The 23,298-nt window shown below is 45.8% G+C and overlaps 1 protein-coding gene across 13 annotated transcripts in view; it reads left to right on the top strand.

Moving 5' to 3' along the window:
* dlg3 (discs, large homolog 3 (Drosophila)) overlaps nt 1-22,612 on the top strand; it is a 90,594-nt gene extending 67,982 nt beyond the window's left edge. For 4 of the 13 annotated variants that reach the window (XM_010902899.5, XM_034291715.1, XM_020045793.3 and 1 more), the window contains 13 exons: nt 2,793-2,988; nt 3,545-3,647; nt 11,907-12,021; nt 15,547-15,723; nt 15,826-15,901; nt 17,405-17,501; nt 18,920-18,961; nt 19,249-19,299; nt 19,398-19,499; nt 19,625-19,797; nt 19,981-20,090; nt 20,200-20,291; nt 20,415-22,611. In XM_010902899.5, the coding sequence (XP_010901201.1) occupies nt 2,793-2,988; nt 3,545-3,647; nt 11,907-12,021; nt 15,547-15,723; nt 15,826-15,901; nt 17,405-17,501; nt 18,920-18,961; nt 19,249-19,299; nt 19,398-19,499; nt 19,625-19,797; nt 19,981-20,090; nt 20,200-20,291; nt 20,415-20,521 (1,441 nt within the window). In that variant the 3' untranslated portion in view covers nt 20,522-22,611. Of the gene's footprint in view, nt 1-749; nt 872-2,792; nt 2,989-3,544; nt 3,648-4,713; nt 5,132-6,018; nt 6,043-8,653; nt 8,897-11,906; nt 12,022-15,546; nt 15,724-15,825; nt 15,902-17,404; nt 17,502-18,157; nt 18,204-18,919; nt 18,962-19,248; nt 19,300-19,397; nt 19,500-19,624; nt 19,798-19,980; nt 20,091-20,199; nt 20,292-20,414 lie in introns of those variants that run through there. The other 9 variants (XR_003781745.2, XM_029119419.2, XM_020045794.3 and 6 more) reach the window with 9 other exon arrangements.
* The last annotated feature ends 686 nt before the right edge of the window (nt 22,613-23,298 follow it).

The following is a 23,298-nucleotide window of genomic DNA, read 5'->3' as shown; positions in this document are numbered from 1 at the left end:
GGTGGACAAGGTGGACCAAGGCAGCAAATACAGTCTAGAGGTCCAAGACCCTTGCCTGGATACCCAAACTCCTTGATTGGGCCGGTCGGTACGCCACACCCACAGACATAAATATTCTGCTCCATAAGGAGTACCTCAACAACATCCACAGTTCACACTAACAAACTTTCTGATCGGGGCCCAGAATCTGATGCGTCTGACTTACAGCTGTGGGTGAAGCGACATTTAGAATGTTTGTCACCAACTTCAGTACTCTGATTGGTTAGAATAAACACAGCTCATTTTGACATAACCTTAAGCATCTGCGACGGAGTCCCAGACTGACACGTTTAACTAACGGTATGGGGCAGTCGAGGGTCTCAGTCGTCAGGCATTCCCCTCCCACCGCCACGTGACACGACACAGCCCTCCGAGCCGTTCAGCGGAAGCCTGGGCTACGGGACGAGGAACACTGGCACAGGGAATCTACCCTGACTGTTTCCTGTAGGATGTGGTTCTGTTCAGATAGAGACGGCTGGGCCTGCCTGTGTAGGCGTGAGAGAGTCGAAGTGTTGTCCTGTAGCTTACGATGAGTAGATTGTGACAGCCCAAAGTGGAGCTGTTTCCTGTCACACTCCCAAACAGCCAGATATTTCCGCCGGCACACAACGAGCCCCGGCCACAGTCGGGCACCAGGGAGGCGGGTCTGAAAGGGGTTTGGGGGGGGGGGGGTTAACTTCTCCCCAGCGTTGAGGCGTTGCCCAGAGTCGGACTAACAGCCGGCAAACACCATGTTCACGGTGAACATCTCCTCCTCCATGTCGCTGCTGAGATCTCACCCGGAGCGGCTGAGGAAGCGACTGTCGTTCTGGGACAAAGACAGGAACCTTAGGTAACCACGGTGAAGTGCGCGTCCTAGCTGGAGGGGGAGGGGCTTTTTCAGTATGCTTTGAAGCACATGCAGCTCTTTTTGGACTGCCCAATGAGGCTCTGGTCCTCTGTGTAGGGGGGCAAACGTCCCCATGTGTGGCCGCTGGCTGTAATTTTATGGAGTACTTAAAGATAATTTACCCTGTGTAAAACTGTGATTTTTTTTTTTTTTACTAAATTGTATTTAGGTGTTATGCTGTTTTTTCCCAAAGCTGTGGGTCATTCAGAAATGCATAAACTAGCCTCTGTTATGTTAAGCAGAACGACACACGGCTAACAGAACAAAAAAGGCGTGTGTTTGTGAGTGTGGTCTGTGTGGGCTTGTTGGATGTCCGTGAGTCACTTTCTTATCTGGAAACAGTCCTATTGCAGTCACTGCAGCAGGACTGCCTCGTTCCGAGCCAAGTCTACTGCTCTGCTCCTGTTTGGTCCGGGGCATTCGTCTGCCATAACGGCTTTGTCATTACGCCTTAGGCTGAGACTCTCGATTCAGATGCAGTTATTACAGTGCACATTCCCACTGGGGCTTTCAGATCAGCGTGGGTCTCTGTGTAGCATCCAGTCGTTGCCCTTCAGTGTTGCTACATCTAACAATGTCGTTGCGTATGGGCTGATACAAGACAACGTTCTCTTCAACCGAACTGCCTTCTGGTAATGTTGTCGGTCTTTTTGCGGAACCATTTAGAACACACAAGGCCTCTTCACATGTTCCAGCGGGACGATCAGGGTTGTTTTCAGTCGGGCCCTCAGACCAACGCTAGGAAAGAATGTATGCACTCTTGGCTCACGCCGATGTAAAAAAAAGTATCTTCAGCAACTTACAGCCAGGCCATTAGAGAGTGAGTTGGACTGTAGGCTTAGTACTGGGAGCGAAGACCGCTAATGGGAACCAGGAGGGCTGTGTGTGTGTGTGTGTGTGTGTGTGTGTGTGTGTGTGTGTGTGTGTGTGTGTGTGGGTTTGTGTGTATCCAGTGGGCTCTGCTGAGAGGGGCAACTTTGTGTGTGTTTTGGATTCCAGAGACTCTATAGAGTGTCTTTGCCTTATAGTCTCAGGCATGTTCTCAGAAGGCTTTTGATGGTTTCTAGCAGTGGTTTGACCTCTTAAGGATCCTCAGTCACACAAAGTCTGCAAGTCAGCCAGCCTGATGATGACTCACAGCGGCTGGAGCTAGGACAGAGCCGCAGCGAGGTCAGTCAAGCGCGGGGCTGCTCAGTTTGTGTTTGTGTGTTTCTGTCTGTGCGTGTTTGTTTGTGTGTGTGTTTCTGTCTGTGTGTGTGCGCATGAGACGGAAACAGTGCTTGAAAGGGTAAATGGTTCATCCAAAGACAGCCATGTCTTGGTGGGTCCTGTTGTACCTTGTTGGAGGTGAAGTCGAACGATAATCATTACATTTGCTATTTGTATGCAACTACCAGCATGTGAGAGTGTGGTGAAGCATGTGAGAGTGTGGTTTAAGTGTTTAATTGATTTTAGAAATTTTGTTTGTGGAAGGATATTTATTATACATTCATTCTTTCTTTCTTTTTTCTTCCTAAAAATGTATATGAAAGTATTCACTTTCAAACAATGTATAGAAACCGCTTTAGGCTGTCCTGCAGTAAAGCGTGACAATTGTAGATTGTTAACTGCAAAATGAGATATGTATATTTGTCACTGTGTTTCTTAAACTGCCATCTCCATTCCTGTCTTTCTCCTGCCCTCCCTCTTTTTCCCTTTGTCCATCTTCTATCTACTTCTGTCTCTCTCCCTCTTTCCCTCCCTCTTGCTCTCTCTGTACCTGCCTCACCTCCTGTATTCTCTGCCTCCTCCCTCCCTCTCTCTGTCCCTCTCTCTTTCTTTTTCTCTGTCCCTCTCTCTCTCTCTCTCTCTCCTCTGCTCCCAGTCCCGCTGCGCGTCCTGATGCTGTCGCTCTGTTTGGCAGGGAGCCGCGGAAGGTGCTGCTCCACAAAGGGTCTACTGGGCTGGGCTTCAACATCGTGGGTGGCGAGGACGGAGAGGGCATCTTTGTCTCCTTCATCCTGGCCGGGGGACCTGCGGACCTGAGCGGGGAGCTGAGGAGGGGAGACCGCATCCTCTCGGTCAGTGGCGTATCAGTCCTCGCAACTAACAGTACTAGTGCTTTGTCATAGCAATGTAGATGCCGACTGTGGGAGGTTGTCGTGGTAAGGAAGCCTGTGACGACACACTCGAATCTGACTTACCATCAAAGACTTTCCTTAAAATTCAAGTGAGGAGGAGACACACAGTGTTAACCAGGGTAGATAGAGATGATAAGTTGGCCAGCATTTAATCACAGTTATCCAAAGACACATTGGACCGTCTTCCAGTCAAGGTCACGTTCATTCAAATGAATAATCTCCTAGCTGGTGCAAGGAGAATGAGGGCCCATAAATATCTTTCTAGATGCCACTTCTGCTTATTGGCTGGGATTGACTGGGAGTGCGAACCAGCCATTTCCTATAGTCGTGATGAACTTCATCATGCCAAGGTCATACTTCCACTGATTGAAAACAAATGATTCAGCTGCTAAGCCAAGTGGCTTCCCTTCTGCATCCTTATGTCAAAGCTAGGTGGTCTTGTCGCCTTGACCTGTCCGTCCAGAGTTTATGACTGAGGTTGTGTCCTGTGTCTCAGGTCAACGGGGTGAACCTGAGGAATGCCACTCACGAGCAGGCCGCTGCAGCACTAAAAAGGGCTGGGCAGACCGTCACCATCATTGCCCAGTACCGACCAGAAGGTAGGACTTTTTCTTCTTTCTCTTACACACAGTCTACAGCTAACCCAAAATGCATTTAAATTTTTGTCACTTTCAGGAACTCAGAGTCATTTTATCTCAGAGTTGAAGCGGGGCTGCACACCCGTGTGTCCTTAGATTGCACTTTCACTGTTATCTTCCTCTTATTCATATGGTTAGTAATTTGGTAGATGCTCTTATCCAGAGCGAATTACATAAGTAGTCAGGTTTAAGTGCCTTGATCAAGGACAAACAGACACGTTTGGCGACTGGTTAGTGCTTTTTCAGACAGCAGTAATTTGCTTATGTCTCCTGGACAAATTATCACAACTGATATGGTCTGGGTTTTTTCTTAACACATTCATCTAGGACCTGCTGACTAATTATGTCCGGGTTAACCAAAGTGAGTCCTTTGTTGACTTGGCTGAGCTAGTTGTCGTAGTAACCAGGGTGTTTCCGAGTGCTGTTGTCTGATAGGTGAGGGAACTCCTGCGTCCTCTCAAAGGTCCTCATGAATGTTCCTGAGTTGTTTTGCGTGTTTGAAATTGTCATGCAAGTACACCTTAAAAGCCTAAAAGAACAAGATGATCAGTTATTTTTTTGTAGTCAGTAATTATTTTGCTAGCTGTTTAGCTTGCTAGCGCACTAATCTGTTTGTAACCAATTAAGTTAATCAGCTAACACATGTTCTTAACAAACTGTCCATAAAGCAGCTTTTGAACAAAACAGGTCCTTGTATTTTTATTTTTTAATATTAGTGTTAACTAATAATAGTGCCACGTAATATAAACCACAGCATTGCTGTAGTCTAAATGGTGCATTTACACAAGTACACCAAAACGATATTTCTTCACTAATTGCTATTAGATCAAATAAAAATATTATATATTCTAATTTGTAAAAAAAATATAATAATAATAAGATTTGGGGCGGATAGCGTCAATGTAGCCAAGTTATCTGAAAGAGTGTGGTTTGCAAATAAGGACGTTACAGACCTGTGTGTGATTGGCTGCGTGCACCCGGATTCAGGCTCTGGGGCTCGGCTCACATTGGCTGTACAGCAGGGCTTGTACTGTAGAGCCGGTCTGGGAACAAGGTTACTTAAGAGCCAAATGCAAGGAAGGCAATCGAAGGGGCTGTCTGTTGTCCCTCTGTCCTCCCTCCCTCCCCCGCCCCTCTCCCGTGTGCAATGCATCCTTCTCTGCGGTTTCTGCTGGACTAGGAAAGGGAAACAAAGCAAACCCGAGTGAGAGCAGGCAAACGGGTTTGAACTAACAAACGGTGCGCGCGAACAACTACCTCCAGCGATAAGAAAGAAAAAGGTGGAAATAGAGACAGAGGAACTTTTTACTTATTCGACTACATACGAATGTGGATGGGGGATGGGTAATAAGGTACCAGCAAAAGCAGCATGAATTCCTAGTCGGCTTGATGTTAGGATCAGATACCACGGGCTGTGAAGTAACCCAGAATTGGACCGAACAGAGGTGAGGAAATCAAAAACAACCACTTTTGTTTTACGCGCTCCTGCATTGAGGAAAGGTAGTGGAGAATGCAGTGGAACCGAGAACAAAAATGTAGCTATTTGTACCGATAACATTAGTTTGGGGCATGTGTATCTGTACTTAAGCTGGCGCCATGCAAGTTTTCTGAGTCAGCTAATGACAGTACTGTAAAGTTAGCTAGATTGCCTAGCAATACAGTTTTCTGTTGTCAACAGAAAACAATTTTAACTTCTCTAACCACCAAACTAAACCTGTGCTGTGGATCAGCTTCTGTTTGCGCGCTGTTTTGGGAAGTGCTATTCATAGCTAAACCTGATGCTAGCATCACTATAGAATTAAAAGCAATCTAGTCACTGGGCTGCATTTAAAGCTAGCTACTGTAGCTAACTATGTGCCCTTAACGCACAGCTGTCCCAAGCAGGTTTCAAACGTTACAATTTTGCTAAAATAATTTACAGAGTCTTTCTAGCTAAGTACAGAAACGTTTGCTTGAAATTCAGCCATATTATTGTGTCAGGGAGGGTACTGTAACTAATAGATTATGGGTAAGCCGGTTTCTTAGCTAGGTTGTCTAACCCAATACTGTCAAATAACGTTAGAAAATGAGAGAATTGCTAATCTATCGTATTTTTTATTTATTTGGAGACATTAAAGGCCTATTTCTTTGGAAATCTGCCGAATTAAATAACAGTAGTTGACGCTTAGAGGTGGGGTAAACTTAACAGGTGCGTGGAGGTTTTCTGTCACTCCAGGAAGTGACCTCATCACGAAGCACCTTATTAGTTTTAACCTGTTGACATTTTCCATATTTTTTCTATCGTCAGGCCATTTCTGACAAAAGTAATACCCTAATTATATGGGTAAATTCGGAAGCCACAGATCAACGCTTGAATGTAAGTAATCAAGAATAACCTATTAGTAAAAGGCTCAAGGGGCAGATCTTAGCCATGTAAGAAAATGTTCAGTTGTAGTCTGGTATGTATGCACGTGCTGTAACAACAATTCAAAGGATATTATGAGCTTTAGGACTTGGCTCTGTGTGGACTATGACAGGAATTTGGCCTGTTGAAGCCTGTTTCCCCCTGTATTCCTGATGCATCCAATAATGTGTTAAACATGAACCTGGATCAAACATTATCCAATAGGCCTGACCCATTGTAGATCTGGCATTTCTGTGGAACGGAATCGAAGGTCACTCGTCGGATGCCAGAGTAGCTCATTGGATCCTGGCTCTGGCTGCAGTTGAGCATCGGCCAACCCTCTCTTGATGTCTCCAAGCACATCTAACACCATCGTTACAGGAGTTCACTAAAATGATGCCCCCTCTCCCATAGTATCTTTTCCCAGTCTTGAATTCTCTGTAGTGAACTGTGGTTTTAGCAAAGTATATAATGTCGACAGAATAGTCTTCTCTAGTAGTGTTCCTCTGCTTTTAGGATAATGAACTACACACAGTATCTGGTTGAGAGCTGGCAATACTAAACCAGTCACAGACGTTTGAGTTAAGCAGTGGTGCTTTGAGGTCTTTTGCCAAATCCTCTGCTGACCTTGAACGTGACACGTCCTTAGCACGAACTCTGACATGACCCTTCCTTAGCCTGAGTGGCCAGAGGAGGGACAGAAATCACGCTGTCAGTCAGGAGTAGCAAGAGTGTGAATGGTGCTTCCGTCGCTGCTTAGACCTCTGAGGAGCGAGAGCCTGGCCTTCCCCTCCACAGACCTGAGGGAAGGCATCAAAGACTAGGCTCTGTGAACGGAGCTCAGTGGAGAGTAGCGACTGCTTCATTTAGCTCTTTGGACAGTCCACCAAATCTCACACACTTAACTGGTAAAAAGATTGAATGGATGCCTTGTGTATTCTTATGCCCCCCCCCCCCCCCCCCACCATCACTGGGGTGGAATTACATCACAACCACCGCTCTCTCTGCCCTGCCAAGGGGTGTCACGGCCACAGGAGCATGGGAAATGTCAACCCCGAACAACTTATATTGGGAATAGCAGAGTTCTGCCCAGGTTCACGTGTTCCTGTTAGGACACTGGGGAAACGGGTCACAAGCTGGACCAGAGTAAGTGACCTTGACACCCCACCTGACCAAACTGAGCTAATCGAATTGGCCTAAATTCAGCACGGCCACTATTCCAGGTCCAGTGAATCAAAGACGAGGTCCTGCTAGTCTTGCTCCGGAACCTGCCCTGAGAACACGGAACCGTGCTCATATTTCAAACACATGCCTGGGCTGTTGCATAAGTGGATCAAGAGGGAAGCATGCAGCCCCCAACCCCCCGAAATAAGACAACTAGTGAGGACAAGAAGTGGGATGTGGCCAAATGCGGAAAGGACCCAGGTTTCTGTTCTGTCTTCTTCCAAAGGACTCATTTTGAAATGTACTTTCTGATTTGTGTTTGTTAACATTGCTTTTAACTGTTCTTCCGTTTCGGCTGTGAAAAAGGGAATTTTCTCTGAAAGTGAAAGACTTTGCGGATTTATAAAGTGCATCGGCTTACATGCACACTCGAGGACATCTCTAGTGTCACAGTAAAGTGTGGTTCAATTTGGGCTTGTTGTACGGGTAGACCTTTCATGCGAGCAGATCCGCTTATAGCGTCCATATTTGTTTTGACGGAGTACTGGAACATGTTGGAGAACATGGGCGTGTTGACGCTGCGTACCACACTTGCTTGGGGATCGGTGGGGCGTTTCTGGAGGGGTAGCGAGTCGGAGTCCTGACCGCTGTTGAAAATTGTAAAAATTCAACAAAAGTCGGTTGCATTATCCTTTTGTCGTTAATATTTTGGCAAGCACACTAAGGGGTCGAGGAGAAGGTCATTATGGGGCCTTAATGTCACAGAGGAAACACGGGAGTGTTGCTATGATTCTTATTGTTACTCTTACCAGGGGTTTTAGGTGGTTGCAGGTAGTAGATTGTTGCTGTTATTGTTGTGCGACCTGGCTAGTGGCTCTAGGTCAAGCATGTGGTGCTTCAGTCTCCTCTGAAAGGCGGACTGACTACAGGCTACAGCTGTTTCCTCTGTAGTTGTTACATTTGTCTCCCTGGCAGCTGGAGGGGGGCTTCAGGGTGGCCCTGCTGCTTGCGGCCTATGTTTTGAAAGTATAAAGGGAGCCCCCACCCAGTCCTGTCTCTCACTACTCTGGGAAACGTTCACTAACGATGCTGCATTGTGTGGATGTTCTAGGAAAGAGGATACTGTATTGTCCAGGTCTTTTATAGCTTTCTACCTCTTATGTTTCCCTGCTTCCGCCTGTGCTCCCTCCCCTGGGTCCGAGGGCCAGGTGGACTAGTCCGCCTGCCGGCTTCCGTGTACGCCTCCCTGTGAATCCCGATAGTGCTGGAGCGTTGCCCCTGGTTACCGGCCGGCAGGTGGTGTCTGGTTACCTCAACTTGCCGTGTCATTACCCTGGGCCGGTGAGAGGCAGCGGGGCGGAGACTACACGGCGGGCCCCGGGCGTGGTTTCTGTTTGCTTTGAGTGCTCTTCGCTCCTGGTTTCGACGGGGTGCGTTGGTGGGGGGGGACAGAGTTGAGGTCGGGGGCTGTCTACCGCGGAGAATCGCCCTGTTTTCACACTCGAGACGGTTTATTTTGGGTGGACCTGCCTGAGTCGTCCCTGGGCGAGTGTTTGTCTCTGCCTTCCTGACGGAGCGGGTCACGGAGTGTGGACTTTGATCTGGGCTCTTTCTGCTGGTGGAAAGGGAAAGGGTTTTTACTGGCCCGTGACTGGTCCCTGAGGTGAGCAAACCCTGACTTTGACATTAACATTTCTCGTTGCGCAACACTTGTTGTTGTTATTATGATTTTTTTGTACACAGAGTTCCAGTTTGTTTACGGCTATTTCTTCGTAGGATGTTTGGCCTAATGGTTGGTTATTATCCCCTCGACAGAATGAAGGGCTTCTTTTCTAGTATGTAGCTGTGAAACACATTTGACAACACGACCCCATGAATGTACAATATGCCACATCTTCTGTCACGGTGGTGAGGACTGTTTTTCAGTGGTCTATGTACGGTCGGGACCGTGGGTCGGTGGTCTAGGTACGGTCGGGACCGTGGGTCGGTGGTCTATGTACGGTCGGGAACGTGGGTCGGTGGTCTATGTACGGTCGGGACCGTGGGTCGGTGGTCTATGTACGGTCGGGACCGTGGGTCGGTGGTCTATGTACGGTCGGGAACGTGGGTCGGTGGTCTATGTACGGTCGGGAACGTGGGTCGGTGGTCTATGTACGGTCGGGACCGTGGGTCGGTGGTCTATGTACGGTCGGGACCGTGGGTCGGTGGTCTATGTACGGTCGGGACCGTGGGTCGGTGGTCTAGGTACGGTCGGGAACGTGGGTCGGTGGTCTATGTACGGTCGGGACCGTGGGTCGGTGGTCTATGTACGGTCGGGACCGTGGGTCGGTGGTCTAGGTACGGTCGGGACCGTGGTTCTAAGATTAGTGTTTTTTTTCCGGGTACGTCTGTTGGTGTTGTTATAGCCTGGTATGTCAGCTGTGTAATAGAGGGCCTGTGTTGTTATAGCCTGGTATGTCTGCTGTGTAATAGAGGGCCTGTGTTGTTATAGCCTGGTATGTCTGCTGTGTAATAGAGGGCCTGTGTTGTTATAGCCTGGTATGTCTGCTGTGTAATACAGGATTGGTTGCTTTGCGTGTCAGTTACCTCCACTTCCCTGTGTAATGGTGGCGCCTGTAGTGGCTTCATATCAGCAGGAACAGAGCAGTGGCTTTACCCACCGTAATCATTGGCCATCCATGTTGGACCGACCAGCTAGCTTCCTGTGTTTATCATGTAAAAGGGATCCACGTTGACTGTTCTCAGTAATGAATCTGCATAATTAATGACCTGACAAGAGGTATTAGTGAATGTGTTATGCCTGTACGTGATGAAGCCTGTCTGGTTCTGAGGTCATTAATCAGGCCTGGATTGTAGCACACACACACAGCCCAGAAGACACCAGATCAATGTGTTCACTTCACATTGATCTGTGACGTTTTTGTTGTTCACCTCTGAGCTGGAGAGTGGTATTTGTAGGTGCTGTGTTGGTGTATGAGAATGATGCCTGGTAGAAATGCAGTGTGTGTGTTGGGGTTGCAGGACTACCAGTAATTCTGTCTTTTTGGTTATTAATGGAAATCTGTAGTAATGTATTGATCATCAACATTTAAATTAAGTCTGTCGTTTAATTAGTGTGAAATGCTGGTCCCCCAGGGTATTGTCTCCCTGAGCTAAAAACATTGCAAATGCATGATCGGTTAGCAAGATACATTTTCCATCTAAACAAATGTCTTGGTATGTAACATAAAATGGGTTATTTGATTAGCAGGTCTTGTTGCCTAGTTATGTAACTTAGTCCCACTTAGCATTTCTATACAGACCTAGGAAATTACTGTTCAATCTTTGGAGTGCAGGGATGGTTTTATTTTTTTGGTCAGCTCAGACCAACAAATGATTGAATTTTCAACTCCAAAACCTATGAATTTGTTGTTACATAGCAAGTTGATTCATGCCCTCTGTGATCATCAGGGTTAATAGTGCCCTGTTCTTTCCTCCAGAAAGGCTCCATCCTATAGGTTTTACTGTGCGATTGTCCTTTGCTTTGGCATTCTATGGAAGACTGGGCTTTTGGGCATTAAAGGGGTGTGAGTTGCAAGGTCGCAGACTAACCAGAGGGGTCAGTTATATTGCCAGACTAAAATCAAGCCTTTTTCTGGACTCTGAGGGGTTGGTTATAATGTTAGGCTAACATCAAGCCATTTCCTGGACCCTGAGTGGTCAGTTAAAATGCTAGGCTAACATCAAGCAAAACATTAGGAAATGCAGGTGGCTTCACTTTCAATGAGCTGTTTGAAAAGCTGAATTCTCACGTGGTCCATCCAACAGGTGATTGGTTGATGTTCCAGCAGGCTTTGTGTACCATGGCCATGTGAAATGTAATCAAACATCCTGATATGCTTGGCCAGTCAAATGCATTTAACATTCCTACAGTTATATAAAGCAGTAGTGGTACACCTGTCACCACATCACAGCGAATTCATGAACATGAATGCAACACTGCCTTTCAATACTAGACGTTGGCGAGGAAAAAGCCACTGCAACACAGATGTTTGTATGATCTGTGTTTCGAACGTGCAGATTTCAGAGAGCCCAACGGTTAAGCTTTCTTTCACACGCGCAAACCAGCAACTTGCTGTGTTTCTGAAGCACTAAAGAAAATAATGGTACTGTTCTGGTGAGCACAGGCCAGTTTGTAGTCCAGAAGGTTGTTGTAAAAGGCTTCATCCACCAGAAGGGCTTTCAACGGCGTCATTATGTTTGTTAGTGGCTGGTGAGCACACATGCAGGTGCTTTCTCTTTTGCCTCTTCAGAAAGATACAGGAAATGTGGATCATTTTCAAAAAAACGCGATCGATCCCCTACAAAGTTATGTACATTTTAGAATATTGTTCTCTCTTTGAACATCTGGATTTTTGTGATTCTGCCCGTTTGTCATCTTTACCATCATACATTTTCTAGGGCCCTACAATCATTTAACCCGATGGATTTAGTAAAAGGAAATAAGTCTGGCCCAAGTGTGTTTGAGTGTGAGATTGTGATCACTGAGTATCACAGATTATTTGTCTGTTCCTGAAAGTGCTTCGACACCGTACATCAGTTTGTGTGGACTAAAGGGATAGAAAGACTGTGGGTGACATTCTGAATATTGATTGTGTGTGTGTGTGTGTGTGTGTGTGTGTGTGTCCTGACAGAGTACAGCCGCTTTGAGTCGAAGATCCACGACCTGAGGGAACAGATGATGAACAGCAGCATGAGTTCGGGATCGGGCTCCCTGCGTACCAGCGAGAAACGTTCCCTCTACGTCAGGTACCAGAACACACACACACACACGCAAGCGCGGGCCAAACACAAGACAGCCTCCTGACCTAGTTTTGCACGCACAAAAATTTTTCATTACGCTATGTGAGTACGCTATGTCACAAGGCTTCTGGTCCAAGACATTTGAAGAGCAAGGTTTTCTGTCAGACCAGAATGTACAGATAGCTCCCTGATTGAATGTACAGATTAGCTCCCTGATTGAATGTACAGATAGCTGTGTGTACTTGTTTTGTACGGTTTCATTTTGTGTAGACTATGACCAACAAATGCGCCAATAGAATAATCAGGTTTTCACATTGCGGGCGTGAAACCAAAATGCTGCTGCGCTCTGGTCCATCAGTCATTTGACAGCCAGCTAGCAGGTTGCTGAAGGAAGCAAATGTAATGATTCTGAAACTATACAATGTTAAAAAGACCAAGTTAAATATCTCAAGAAAATACTAATGTTAATTGATAGTTTTCACGTGACGTCACGGCATATGGGACCGCCCACTTGGCGGCAAAACCGTCTCCTTCCATTGCTCACCATCGACAACTGGACAGCTTTTACTAGTAATACGTCAAAATGCCAGATAGTTCCATTTCCATTGGATGCACTAAACACATTGTTTTTGTAGTCATGTCTACATGTAATCATTGTAATGAACGATATGGTCTGTTATCATCTGCAGCGATGCAACCAACTCCAATGGCCTCGCTAATGTTAGTGAGGCTAGCTAAACCTCCTGTTAAACATATGTAGTGTTGCTAAATTAAAGTTAACACAGGAGAAAATCACACCAATCCAACCTTCTCCACAGCATCCCAGGCTGTCAATGGTGGGTCATTTAAACAGTAGGAATGGTTTACCTGACATTGGGAAAACGTTTGTATTATTATCGGTGCAATTTTCACAAGATTGTGTTATACTGGCTGCACTACGCAACACTGACCACCCATAGAATCTATGGTAATTTAGGTAAATTAGCACTCAACCTAGCTTTGACAATGAATAATTTCTTGTCCTTCACCTCCCAAACAATTGCATTATTGACCCAACCTGATCGAATGTACAGATAGCTGTCTGTACCAGTTTTGTACGCTTTCATTTAGATTTTTGTCAGAGCAAACGGAGTATTGTGTTTTCTGTCACTGCATTTTCATTTCAAGGTGAAGCTCAATGTACTTGCTGAAGTGCGATCCCCTGACCCACCCAGAATGCCTGTTGACTACAGGGATGATCTAGTGATCCCCTGACCCACCCAGAATGCCTGTTAACTACAGGGATGATCTAGTGATCCCCTGACCCACCCAGAATGCCTGTTAACTACAGGGATGATCTAGTGATCCCCTGACCCACCCAGAATGCCTGTTAACTACAGGGATTACCTAGTGATCCCCTGACCCACCCAGAATGCCTGTTAACTACAGGGATGATCTAGTGATCCCCTGACCCACCCAGAATGCCTGTTGACTACAGGGATTACCTAGTGATCCCCTGACCCACCCAGAATGCCTGTTAACTACAGGGATGATCTAGTGATCCCCTGACCCACCCAGAATGCCTGTTAACTACAGGGATGATCTAGTGATCCCCTGACCCACCCAGAATGCCTGTTGACTACAGGGATTATCTAGTGATCCCCTGACCCACCCAGAATGCCTGTTGACTACATGGATTATCTAGTGATCCTCTGTTTTCCCTCCTAATCTTGCCGGGCTGTTGTGTATGTCACATTTACGTCAACAGTCTGGATCAACTGAGCCTCACGCATCAAAACAGCAATTTTGTTTTAACTAGACTGCAAAAGACCGAAGATACCGTTCTGTAAGTGGCCCATTATTGTTGTATCACAACAAGACCAGCTCATTGGACCACCTGTGACACCTGGACTAATGCTTTTGCCTAAGACTCCTGTCAGGCAGGCAGAGCCAGCGTTTCCTCTCCTCTCCGCGGGTGACTAAGCATGAAGTTATGTGGGAAATGGCAGTGTCTGTTTCAGGACTCTGCAGCAACAGTACAGCAGCCTTCTCCCCGGGCTGTCTTTTGGAATGTGCAGAGACCTCTGAGGCCATACACACACACACACACACACACAGGGCGTGTCTGAATACCTGTGTGAGCGGAAGTAGGTAGTCAGTCATATCACCTGGCAGTGAAACTCTGTACAATTACCTGCATTTAGGTAGCAGAACGGTAGTGTGAGACCTTCAGTCCAGAATGGAGAACCCAATGAACCAGAGAACAGTGACACTACCTTAATGATGTAGAAAGGGACACTGCGACTCCTTTGGGACCAGCTACACTGCTGAACCTGGATGTATTTCATGTGGAAACCTTTAAGGTTCTAGATTTTAGGAAATTGTACTTCCTAAAACGTTTTAATGAGTGTCGGCGCGACTGAGGAATCAAAAGTGAAACCTGTTAGATTTTATCAATCAATACAACATTACTCCAGGGAAGCGTGCGTACACACATCTGTGTGTAGCCCATGAGTGCTGTTATTTCAATGCAAGGATTTGTCCATATGACTGGTTGAGGCACGTGCACAGTGCCTCTAGTGGTGGAGGAAGGGAATTGGATAATATGGAAAATATTTTAGAAATGTGTGAATTAGATTTTTTAATTTTTTTATATATATTTTTTTTTCATTGCACCTTTCATGGAACCTTGCCCCTTGGGTCTAGGGGAGTATTTTAGTTAAACCAGGGGTGTATAAACAGCCTCTCTGTGTGTTAAAATACTTAACCTTTTGAATAGCGATTTTGTGTTAGCCTGCTGATCTATATTATGAACAAGACGACAGGTTTTCTGATTTTACACATCCGCACGCAGTCGATGTATAACACTATAGAATAACAGGTACAAGAGAAATGCTATGCACATTTATGTTTGAACCTGAATTGTGAATGTGTTACTTAATTTGTATTAGTTTGTTTAGCAACTATTAAATATCTTTAATGTCAAAATGTATAGTTTTTTTTCATAACTTATTTAAAGTTGTTTAACCAAAATGAATAGCATAGTTCAAATTGAGACTACTCAGACAAAGTAATTGACTCAAAACAGCTCAAAAATGTTAGTACGAAACTGTCTGGGGTGTTTTAGTATTGAAAATGAGACACAGTTTGGTATACTGTGAAAGATTCATGGTAGTGTGATGGTTTGGTTTCAGGACCCATGACATCAGTTATGTGCTACCGGAATATAAAGGATATTGTCTGTGGTCAGCTGGCGTCGAAACCAACATTAGTAATGAAACAAGACAACCATCATAATAAACTGTGTCAGCAGTGAAACCTGTAGAGCGGCAATTTGCCCCGATAAACTAAGTGGACTGACCTGTCTGACAGCACACCGACAGACACTCCACAGAGATACCAGTGTCATAACATTGTGAAATTTGTAACATTGTGAAATGTCATCGTGTGGGTTTTTAAGCCCCAGAACCTCTCACTACTGGGGTGCAGTGATTAATGTTGAGTGATTTGACAGTTGCACTCTCCTCTGTCTGTCTGTCTGTCTGTCTGTAGAGCTTTGTTTGATTATGACCGGACCAGAGACAGCTGCCTGCCCAGCCAAGGCCTGAGCTTCTCCTATGGGGACATCCTGCATGTCATCAACGCCTCTGATGACGAATGGTGGCAGGCACGCCTGGTCACGCCCCATGGGGAGAGCGAGCAGATTGGGGTCATTCCGAGCAAGAAGAGGTAAACCCCGTCAGTTGGTTTTGACTAACAAAACTGTGCTGCACTTGTGTGTCTGTCGAAAGGGCCTCAGTACGACATTTGACTGAGTTCTTTTCTGCGCAGGGTGGAGAAGAAAGAGCGGGCGAGGTTAAAAACTGTCAAGTTCCACGCCAGGACCGGCATGATCGAGTCCAACAGGGTGAGTGTGTGGAGGTTCTCCTGACTGGACACAAGCACCCTGGGAGCTGACCCTTCCTGATGCTGTGCGGTAACAGGCGCCGGTATCAGACACTGAGCTGCTCACTGGAGCTGGTGGAGAAGAAACTACAGACTCACTTCAGACAGCGGCTGTGGCCGTGTTTCAAAATGCGCACCTGTGTTTTTTCGTAGAGTGTACAGCAATTGCGGAAGTGAACGATATGTTTTAAAGTGCGACTCCAAACGTAAGAACGCGAATTGGAAAAGTGTGTACAAAGTTTGAATGAAGTTCTGTTCGCTTACTTGTGAGGTTTGGAGAACGAAGCTCGCACCTGCGTTTGAAAATGCATTCTTGCGTTCTACCGTTCTTTCAAGTGCGATCATCTGAGAACACTCAAATAGCATTCTGTCTAGGTCTATGTGAGAACGCAGAGCGCTAAAAAAGCGTTAAACTTTTAAGCATACTTTTGTTGACGTAATATCCCCACCACCCAACCGACTTGCCAATGTTTCTTTTCCCGTTTGCTCCCGCCACCGAATGCTGTATTACGTTGACGTGACACCAGAGAAATTAGCTGGAACGTAGTACATAGTCTCCATTTCGCGTTCTTAGGTTTGGAATCGCACTTTGGAAACGGATAGTTGTCTTCCGTACTTGCTGTACACTCTAAGGAAAAAAACACAAGTACGCATTTGGAAACCGCTTTATTACCTAATTACGAATGCAGGGCTACTAGCCAACCGACTTGGTGGTAAAAACGCGAACCTGTCAGTTTCATATGATATATACCCCCTGCATTATAAATGCAGTACTTCAATGGGGAATTTATTGAATCGTTTATGTTCTGCCACGTGAGCGTCATGTAATATTATGACTTAATTAAATCACCCTCCTGTATGGATATTGTTGCTCAGAAAGAAAGTATTGTCTAGTGATGGCCAAACGAGGCTTCGTTAGCGTTGTTTTAGCAGCAGGATATTTTGCTGGTTGCACTCAGATTTTCTTTATCAAAATAAAAATGTAGGCAATATAATTAACATTCTAGTCTGTAAAAAAGAACAGACAAGAACAAGATTGGAACAGACATTCAACATAAAATGTACAGACTAGACAGTTAACTACATTGCCTTATATATTTTAATGATGGCTTTTATTTTGAAAAAGAAAGTCTGAGTTAGCGCTGCTAGCATAATATCCTGCTGCTAGAAGAACTGTAATGAATCCTCAATTGACCATCACTGGTCATTGTCAGCTCTTACATGTTGTTTCTGGGATCAAATGGAAATGGCATCTTCCCTTTGCATAAGTGTTCCATTCATTTCTCCCTGATTATCGGCCCTGCATTTATGTTCATTGTTCACCTTTTATTGATTTTTGTCTGGTTTATTTCATTTTGCATGCATGGTTGGTGTCCTCATTGAACAACAGCGTTGTGTTCTGTTTTTTGTTTCAACCCGCCCCCATCACCCCCCCCCCTTCCCCATCACACACATTTCCAAGCAGCCAGTCAAAGTAAAGCGCAAAAAAAGCTTCAATCTCTCACGCAAGTTCCCGTTTTACAAGAGCAAGGAGAATATTGTGCAGGAGTTGGAGTCTGAACGTGAGTACCCACATGTGTGATCTCAGTCTCTCTCTTTTTTTTTTGCGCGTTCCTTTCACGCTTCACCTTTCTCTCAGCTCCATCTCTCCACTCACCCCTGGGAGCAGACAGTCTGTCTGTCTGTGGGCAGCGCTGTCCGTCCCCGGGTCTCTGTCCTTCGCCCGTCTAATCCCATCCGGGAGACCCACGCAGACACAGGCCTGGGGTTCCGTTAACTCTCTAGCGTTTGTCTCTCCCGTGTCTGTCTGTCCTCTGGTGGAGGGAGAATCCAGGTGTGTGCTGCTATTTACCAGGGTGGATGTCTGTCCAGGCCTTGGCGTTGTGCTCTGGGCCTGGTCAGCCCCCACTATTCACTGCTGCCCGGACACCCTCCCACAAAAGGCCCATATCATTAAGTGGACTGCAGCACTAAAAAGCATTAACCCCAAAGGGTTAAAATCCTTTTCCTAATTGGGATAGTAATTGAAAGGGCGTGGTTCACTGGGAATGATGCGGGCTGAGGGTTCAATGAGCACAGGGCCTCGTGTCGGTGGTCCTTCACAGCAACACACACCTCTATGTCTCTCTAGCTCTCTCAGCCCGTCTCTCACTAACGTCTTCTTCTTCTTCCTGTCTGCTTCTCTCTGTTTCTGCTCCTCCCCTGTCGGGCCGTTCAGGACTTCCCAGGGTTAGGCGATGACTTTTATGGATCAAAGAGTTTGAGTAAGTGTGTGTGATTGTACTGTGTCCTGCTGCATCTGCCGTCCCATGAGCTCAGAGCTAAATGCCTGTTCCACGCAGACCCGGCTGGCAATGGCTGCAACACACACACACACACACGTGCACTGACACACACACACGTGCACTGACACACACATCCCTGGGACAAAGGGGCAAGACTTTGTCTGACTCCCTTTCTCTCTTGTCCGAATGTGGTTGTAAAGGTTTCATCTAGACACTGTCCACTCATAACAACTTGTAGACATCCAGCCCGTTCCCCACTGGCTGGGCCCATTCTGCTTTTCTCCTGTTAGGTAGCAGGTCCTCATGCATCGCTGAGGTCACCAGGCCAACCTCCGTTAGTTTCCTTTGGCTTGTCCCTGACTGCTGTCACAGCCTCAGACCAGCCATGCCAAACACCCGGCAGGAGATGTGTGAGGGTCAATTGGGACTTTTTCAAAAGGAACCACTTGATTTCCTATTGCTGCCACCACTCGACCACTCACCCATATGGAGAGGGACGTCGCTGTCACTGTTAGCAGGACTGTTTTCCCTTCTGTTCTTTCTGCCCGTTTTCCTTTTCATCTGGTTATATTCAGTGCGGGGTCTTGATTCCTCTTGATGCTCTGGTACTTTTGGTGTGCCTAAATTCAAACCAATTTGCTGTGGCCTTTCACCACTGAGAGCGATTTTGTAACTTGCTGTTCGTCTCCTTGCAGAATGCCTGACGTCCAACACGAGTGACAGTGAAAGCAGCTCAAGTAAGCAAGCGTATTTATGAAAATGTTTTAAGTGCTTTGTTTTTGATGTAGTCCGCGTAACTGAAAAGACACCCGTCTCCAGAATGGTGGTCAATTTCAGTCCCCGCTGCTGAAGTGGTATGTTATCTGGAACTCACCAGCAAGACCCTGTCACTGTAATGTGGGATAAAAAAATTACTTTAAAAAATTGCCTCTTCCGCAATTGATCTGACAATTGATTCTCATAATGTATAATTGTCATGTGATTTAAGTAACTCTGGACTTTTTCCTTCCTTTCTGCTGTTTAGAGGGTCAGGAAGACACCATTTTGTCATACGAGCCAGTCATTCGACAGGAGAGTGAGTATGATGTACCGGGTTTTCTCCTCTGTTTAGATTAGTGCCTGAGACTGTGTTGTTTGTCTTACTGTTGCTCTGACTCCTTCTGACCCCTAAAGTTCATTACACAAGGCCGGTGATCATTCTGGGCCCAATGAAAGACCGAGTAAATGACGACCTGATCTCGGAGTTCCCTCATAAGTTTGGCTCCTGCGTTCCTCGTGAGTTGACCACCTAACGAGCCGGGGTCCCACATTGTCACAACCATGTCCAAAAACCGGTGCCTTGTCCCTGGTTTCACTGACCACTAATCAATTAGATTTTTGTTCTGTCCCTCCTCCTTCAGACACGACTCGTCCGCGGCGGGAAAACGAGATGGACGGCCAGGACTACCACTTTGTGGGCTCGCGGGAGCAGATGGAGAAAGACATTCAGGATAATAAGTTCATTGAGGCGGGACAGTTCAACGAAAACCTCTATGGGACCAGCATCTTGTCAGTCAGAGCAGTGGCAGAGCGGGTAGGGGAGCACACACACACACACACACACACACACACACACACACACACACACACACACACACTGTTAATGTACAGTATCCCTGGATTCATTTCTTCTTACCTCTTATTAATGGGTGTGAAACCTGAGAAGGTATTTGCTGTTCTCAATTCTTTGTTTGTTTGGTCTTTGTCCTTCCTACAGGGAAAACATTGTATCCTAGATGTGTCCGGGAATGCTATAAAGCGTCTGCAACAAGCACAACTTTATTCGATCGCAATTTTCATAAAACCAAAATCAATTGAAGCTCTTATGTGAGTGACTTTGGAAATAATTATTAAAACAATCTAACCTCACTGTAAGTACGTAGAACATTTCACCTGGCGAACTGCACGATAACCCAAACGTCCCTGTGTGTTTCAGGGAAATGAACAAGAGGCAGACGTATGAGCAAGCCAATAAAGTCTTTGACAAGGCAATCAAGCTCGAGCAAGAGTTTGGAGAGTTTTTCACAGGTATGCCCGCTGCTTTATTCTTCACCAGACAGGATTACTAACGGATGAGGAGTAGTTTAGAGTGGCGTTGCAGCTGTAAGCAGGACTCTTGCACTGACGGTGTTTGCTTCTCTCCGTCAACAGCCATCGTGCAGGGTGACTCGCTAGAGGAGATCTACAACAAAATCAAGATGATCATTGAGGAACAGTCAGGCCCCTACATCTGGATCCCCTCCTCGGAGAAGCTCTGAGCGTCCGGCCGTACCACTCCGCGTCAGCTCGGAGCTCTCCCCACGCCCTCCCCGAGACCCCGCCCGTCCCCCCAAATAGCTCCTCCCTTACCCTTTTTTTGCAGATATGTTTCATATCAAGTTTTAGTGTCATTATGTTACTCTCAAATGAAGTCTTATCACCATTATCGTGGCTGTGCACATCCCTGCATGAGTTTCTCAGCAAATCCATTCGAAAGACTGGAAATGCCGTTCCAAATGAATTTGTCATTTAAAACAAAACAAAGGGAAAAGGAATCCTTCTTTGTGAAACGGGACTGACAGTTGAAGATCAGTATGTTTTTCAGACCACAGAACGAGGAGTTCGGGATTTGTGAGTTGCAGGGGAATGGAGACATCGTGAAAAGTTTGGAACACTTTGTAAATGTTCATTAAATCACATTTAAAAAAAAAAAAAAAAGGACACGAAAGACGAGAAGCAAAGACCACTTAGGTTTTCTTTTCTACGAGGACTGGATAATATCAAGCCCAGCTGATGGTACTGTTCGAGAAGTTGTCTCTCTTGTTTATAATTACAGAGGAATTGGTGAAGAAGCCTACAAACCGATGATGTATTTATCACAAACCAGCTTGCTGTTTGATCAGCTGCCAGTAGTTCCTTCTGCGGCAGTGGCTGATGAAGACATTTCGGGAGGCAGAACAAATGGAAGAAATTAGTTATGAATCGCTACATTTATATAATGAAATCACAAGGTAAATGAGAAAATCCTACTGAGATTTTACTACATTAAAAACTACACGTTTTACACTAGAATTGTCTACTTGGAGGGCTGTTAGATTTCAGTTATTCCTTTTTTCTTTTTGGGATTTTTTTGCTTGTGGTTTTTAGCTGCTCTGTGTAAAGGTTGGGGGTAGAGATGTGTAACTGGGCTCTCTGCAAAACACCAAACTGCCTTACATCAACTACAAATTCTGTTATAACTACCTGTACTTTGTGAGGGAAGCCACAAAATAATTGACAACGAATAAACCGAGACATTTACATTGTTTCGTATTTTTGCGTTCCCCGCCTTGTCCTGATGTCCAGGTGGTCAGACTGGAGTGCAATAGACAAATGCAGTCTTGCCCCCTGGATTCTTTCCTTGCATTTTCACCCTTTTTTTTTTTTTCTTTTTGTAATTTAAGAATTCATTGGATTTGGATTTGGGCCGCCGTAGCTTCCTCACTCATGTTGAGCAGCAGATCACCCAATTACACTCTCTGCCTTCTGAGACGATTCTCTTCTGATTGGTCACGAGGTACTGTCCTGTATTGGCCATCGTGGAGGTGGCCTTTAGAAAAAAAACAAAAAAAACGGGTAGAACAAGACAATAATTGTATTGGATGTCCTTCTAACAATTAAAGAGTCAATATAACCTGTTTTTGGATTGTCCCACCCGAAGCACCCCATCCAAAAAAAAACACTATAGACCATGCAGGCTTTAATCAAACCCCTCTTTAAAGTTTTACATTTTTCATTTGTTCTGGACAAGGTGTTAAACCACTGTGTCAAGAGCTGTGTGGTATGCCTGGGGGGGGGGGGTGGGGGTGGGTGGAACGGGCTACATCAGCTCAGGAATCTAACGCACAGATATCATTTCCCCTGCGACTGAACAGCCATTCTTCCGAAAGGAGACATGGAAAGAGTTCCCAGATGTTGAAAGTGAATGAAAGAGTTTTGAGTGATTTGACCGAACAGTCTTGAGTGATTTCAAAGGCATTTGCATTGAACAATTTGATCAGCGGACGTATTCTGTCTTAAGATGTGGTGACACTTGGTGAAGACCACTCCTTTGGTTAACCCTGGCATGAGTCGGTTGTGTGGATTTAACAGGGTTGAAATGACCTGCCCGAAACTCTGCTCTGTGTTGGTGTTCACTCGAGCAGGTATCTGACCTGTAGAAGACTGAGGAATACTGTCGCCCCCCTGCACCTTGTGAACATTAAAGTTTCCACCTGTTTTTTTTTTTTTTTTCTTTCAGAAGAGGGACAGGGTTTTCCTCAGCCACCAGAGAGCTAGACCATCTTCTGCATGCCCGCAGAGTGGTCGCCTCACCTTCTGCCCCCCCCCCCCCCCCCCCCCCCCCCCAAAAAAAAAACACCTGTACCTGCAGGAATTTTCTGAACAGGTGTGCCCACCTGCCCGGCACCACTGCTAAACCAGCTGTCATTACCTGTGTCAAAACCAGAGTTCAGGGAATAACCGAAGGGAACAGAGCCATTAATAAACTGCTGACAGACTGTTTCAAAGGTTGTGGTAGTTGTATATAAGCCCCCTACAGGTCCCCAGACACCTGTGCTTTGTGCATGTGTGAGACGAACTGGGACGAAACACAGTTTTATAGATCACAAATGTCAGGTAAGTAAAACATTGAGCTACTCCGAGATATGATTTCCATACAACTGTGCCGTAACGTTGGTATTTCTCTATAGACGAGTCTTTCAGCTGCCTACCAGAACACTGTAGTCAGTCGGGAATTTGATTCCCGCGAGGAAAGCCGGTCTACGTGTGATTTCTTGTGGAAAAATGGTGTCTGGGTGTGTAGATTAAAACAAAACAAAAATATTTCCAAAAAATAGAAACACTGGCAGCAACCTACGAGGAGATGTTCCAGAAACCAGGAGCAGCGTTGGTCGATATCTCATTTAGACGTTTTAGACCTGGTCCTCTGATGTTCAGTGGAAACACAGCTGACTGTTAATGTGTCTGGTATTCATACCTGTCGGCCAGCCATCATGTCAATAAAGCCCAAAGAACT

This window comes from Esox lucius, chromosome 4, assembly GCF_011004845.1.
Source record: "Esox lucius isolate fEsoLuc1 chromosome 4, fEsoLuc1.pri, whole genome shotgun sequence".
In the NCBI taxonomy this organism is placed as follows: Eukaryota; Metazoa; Chordata; class Actinopteri; order Esociformes; family Esocidae; genus Esox; species Esox lucius.
Note: the sequence above shows the minus strand (reverse complement) of the source record. Positions and strands in the feature narration are given on the sequence as shown.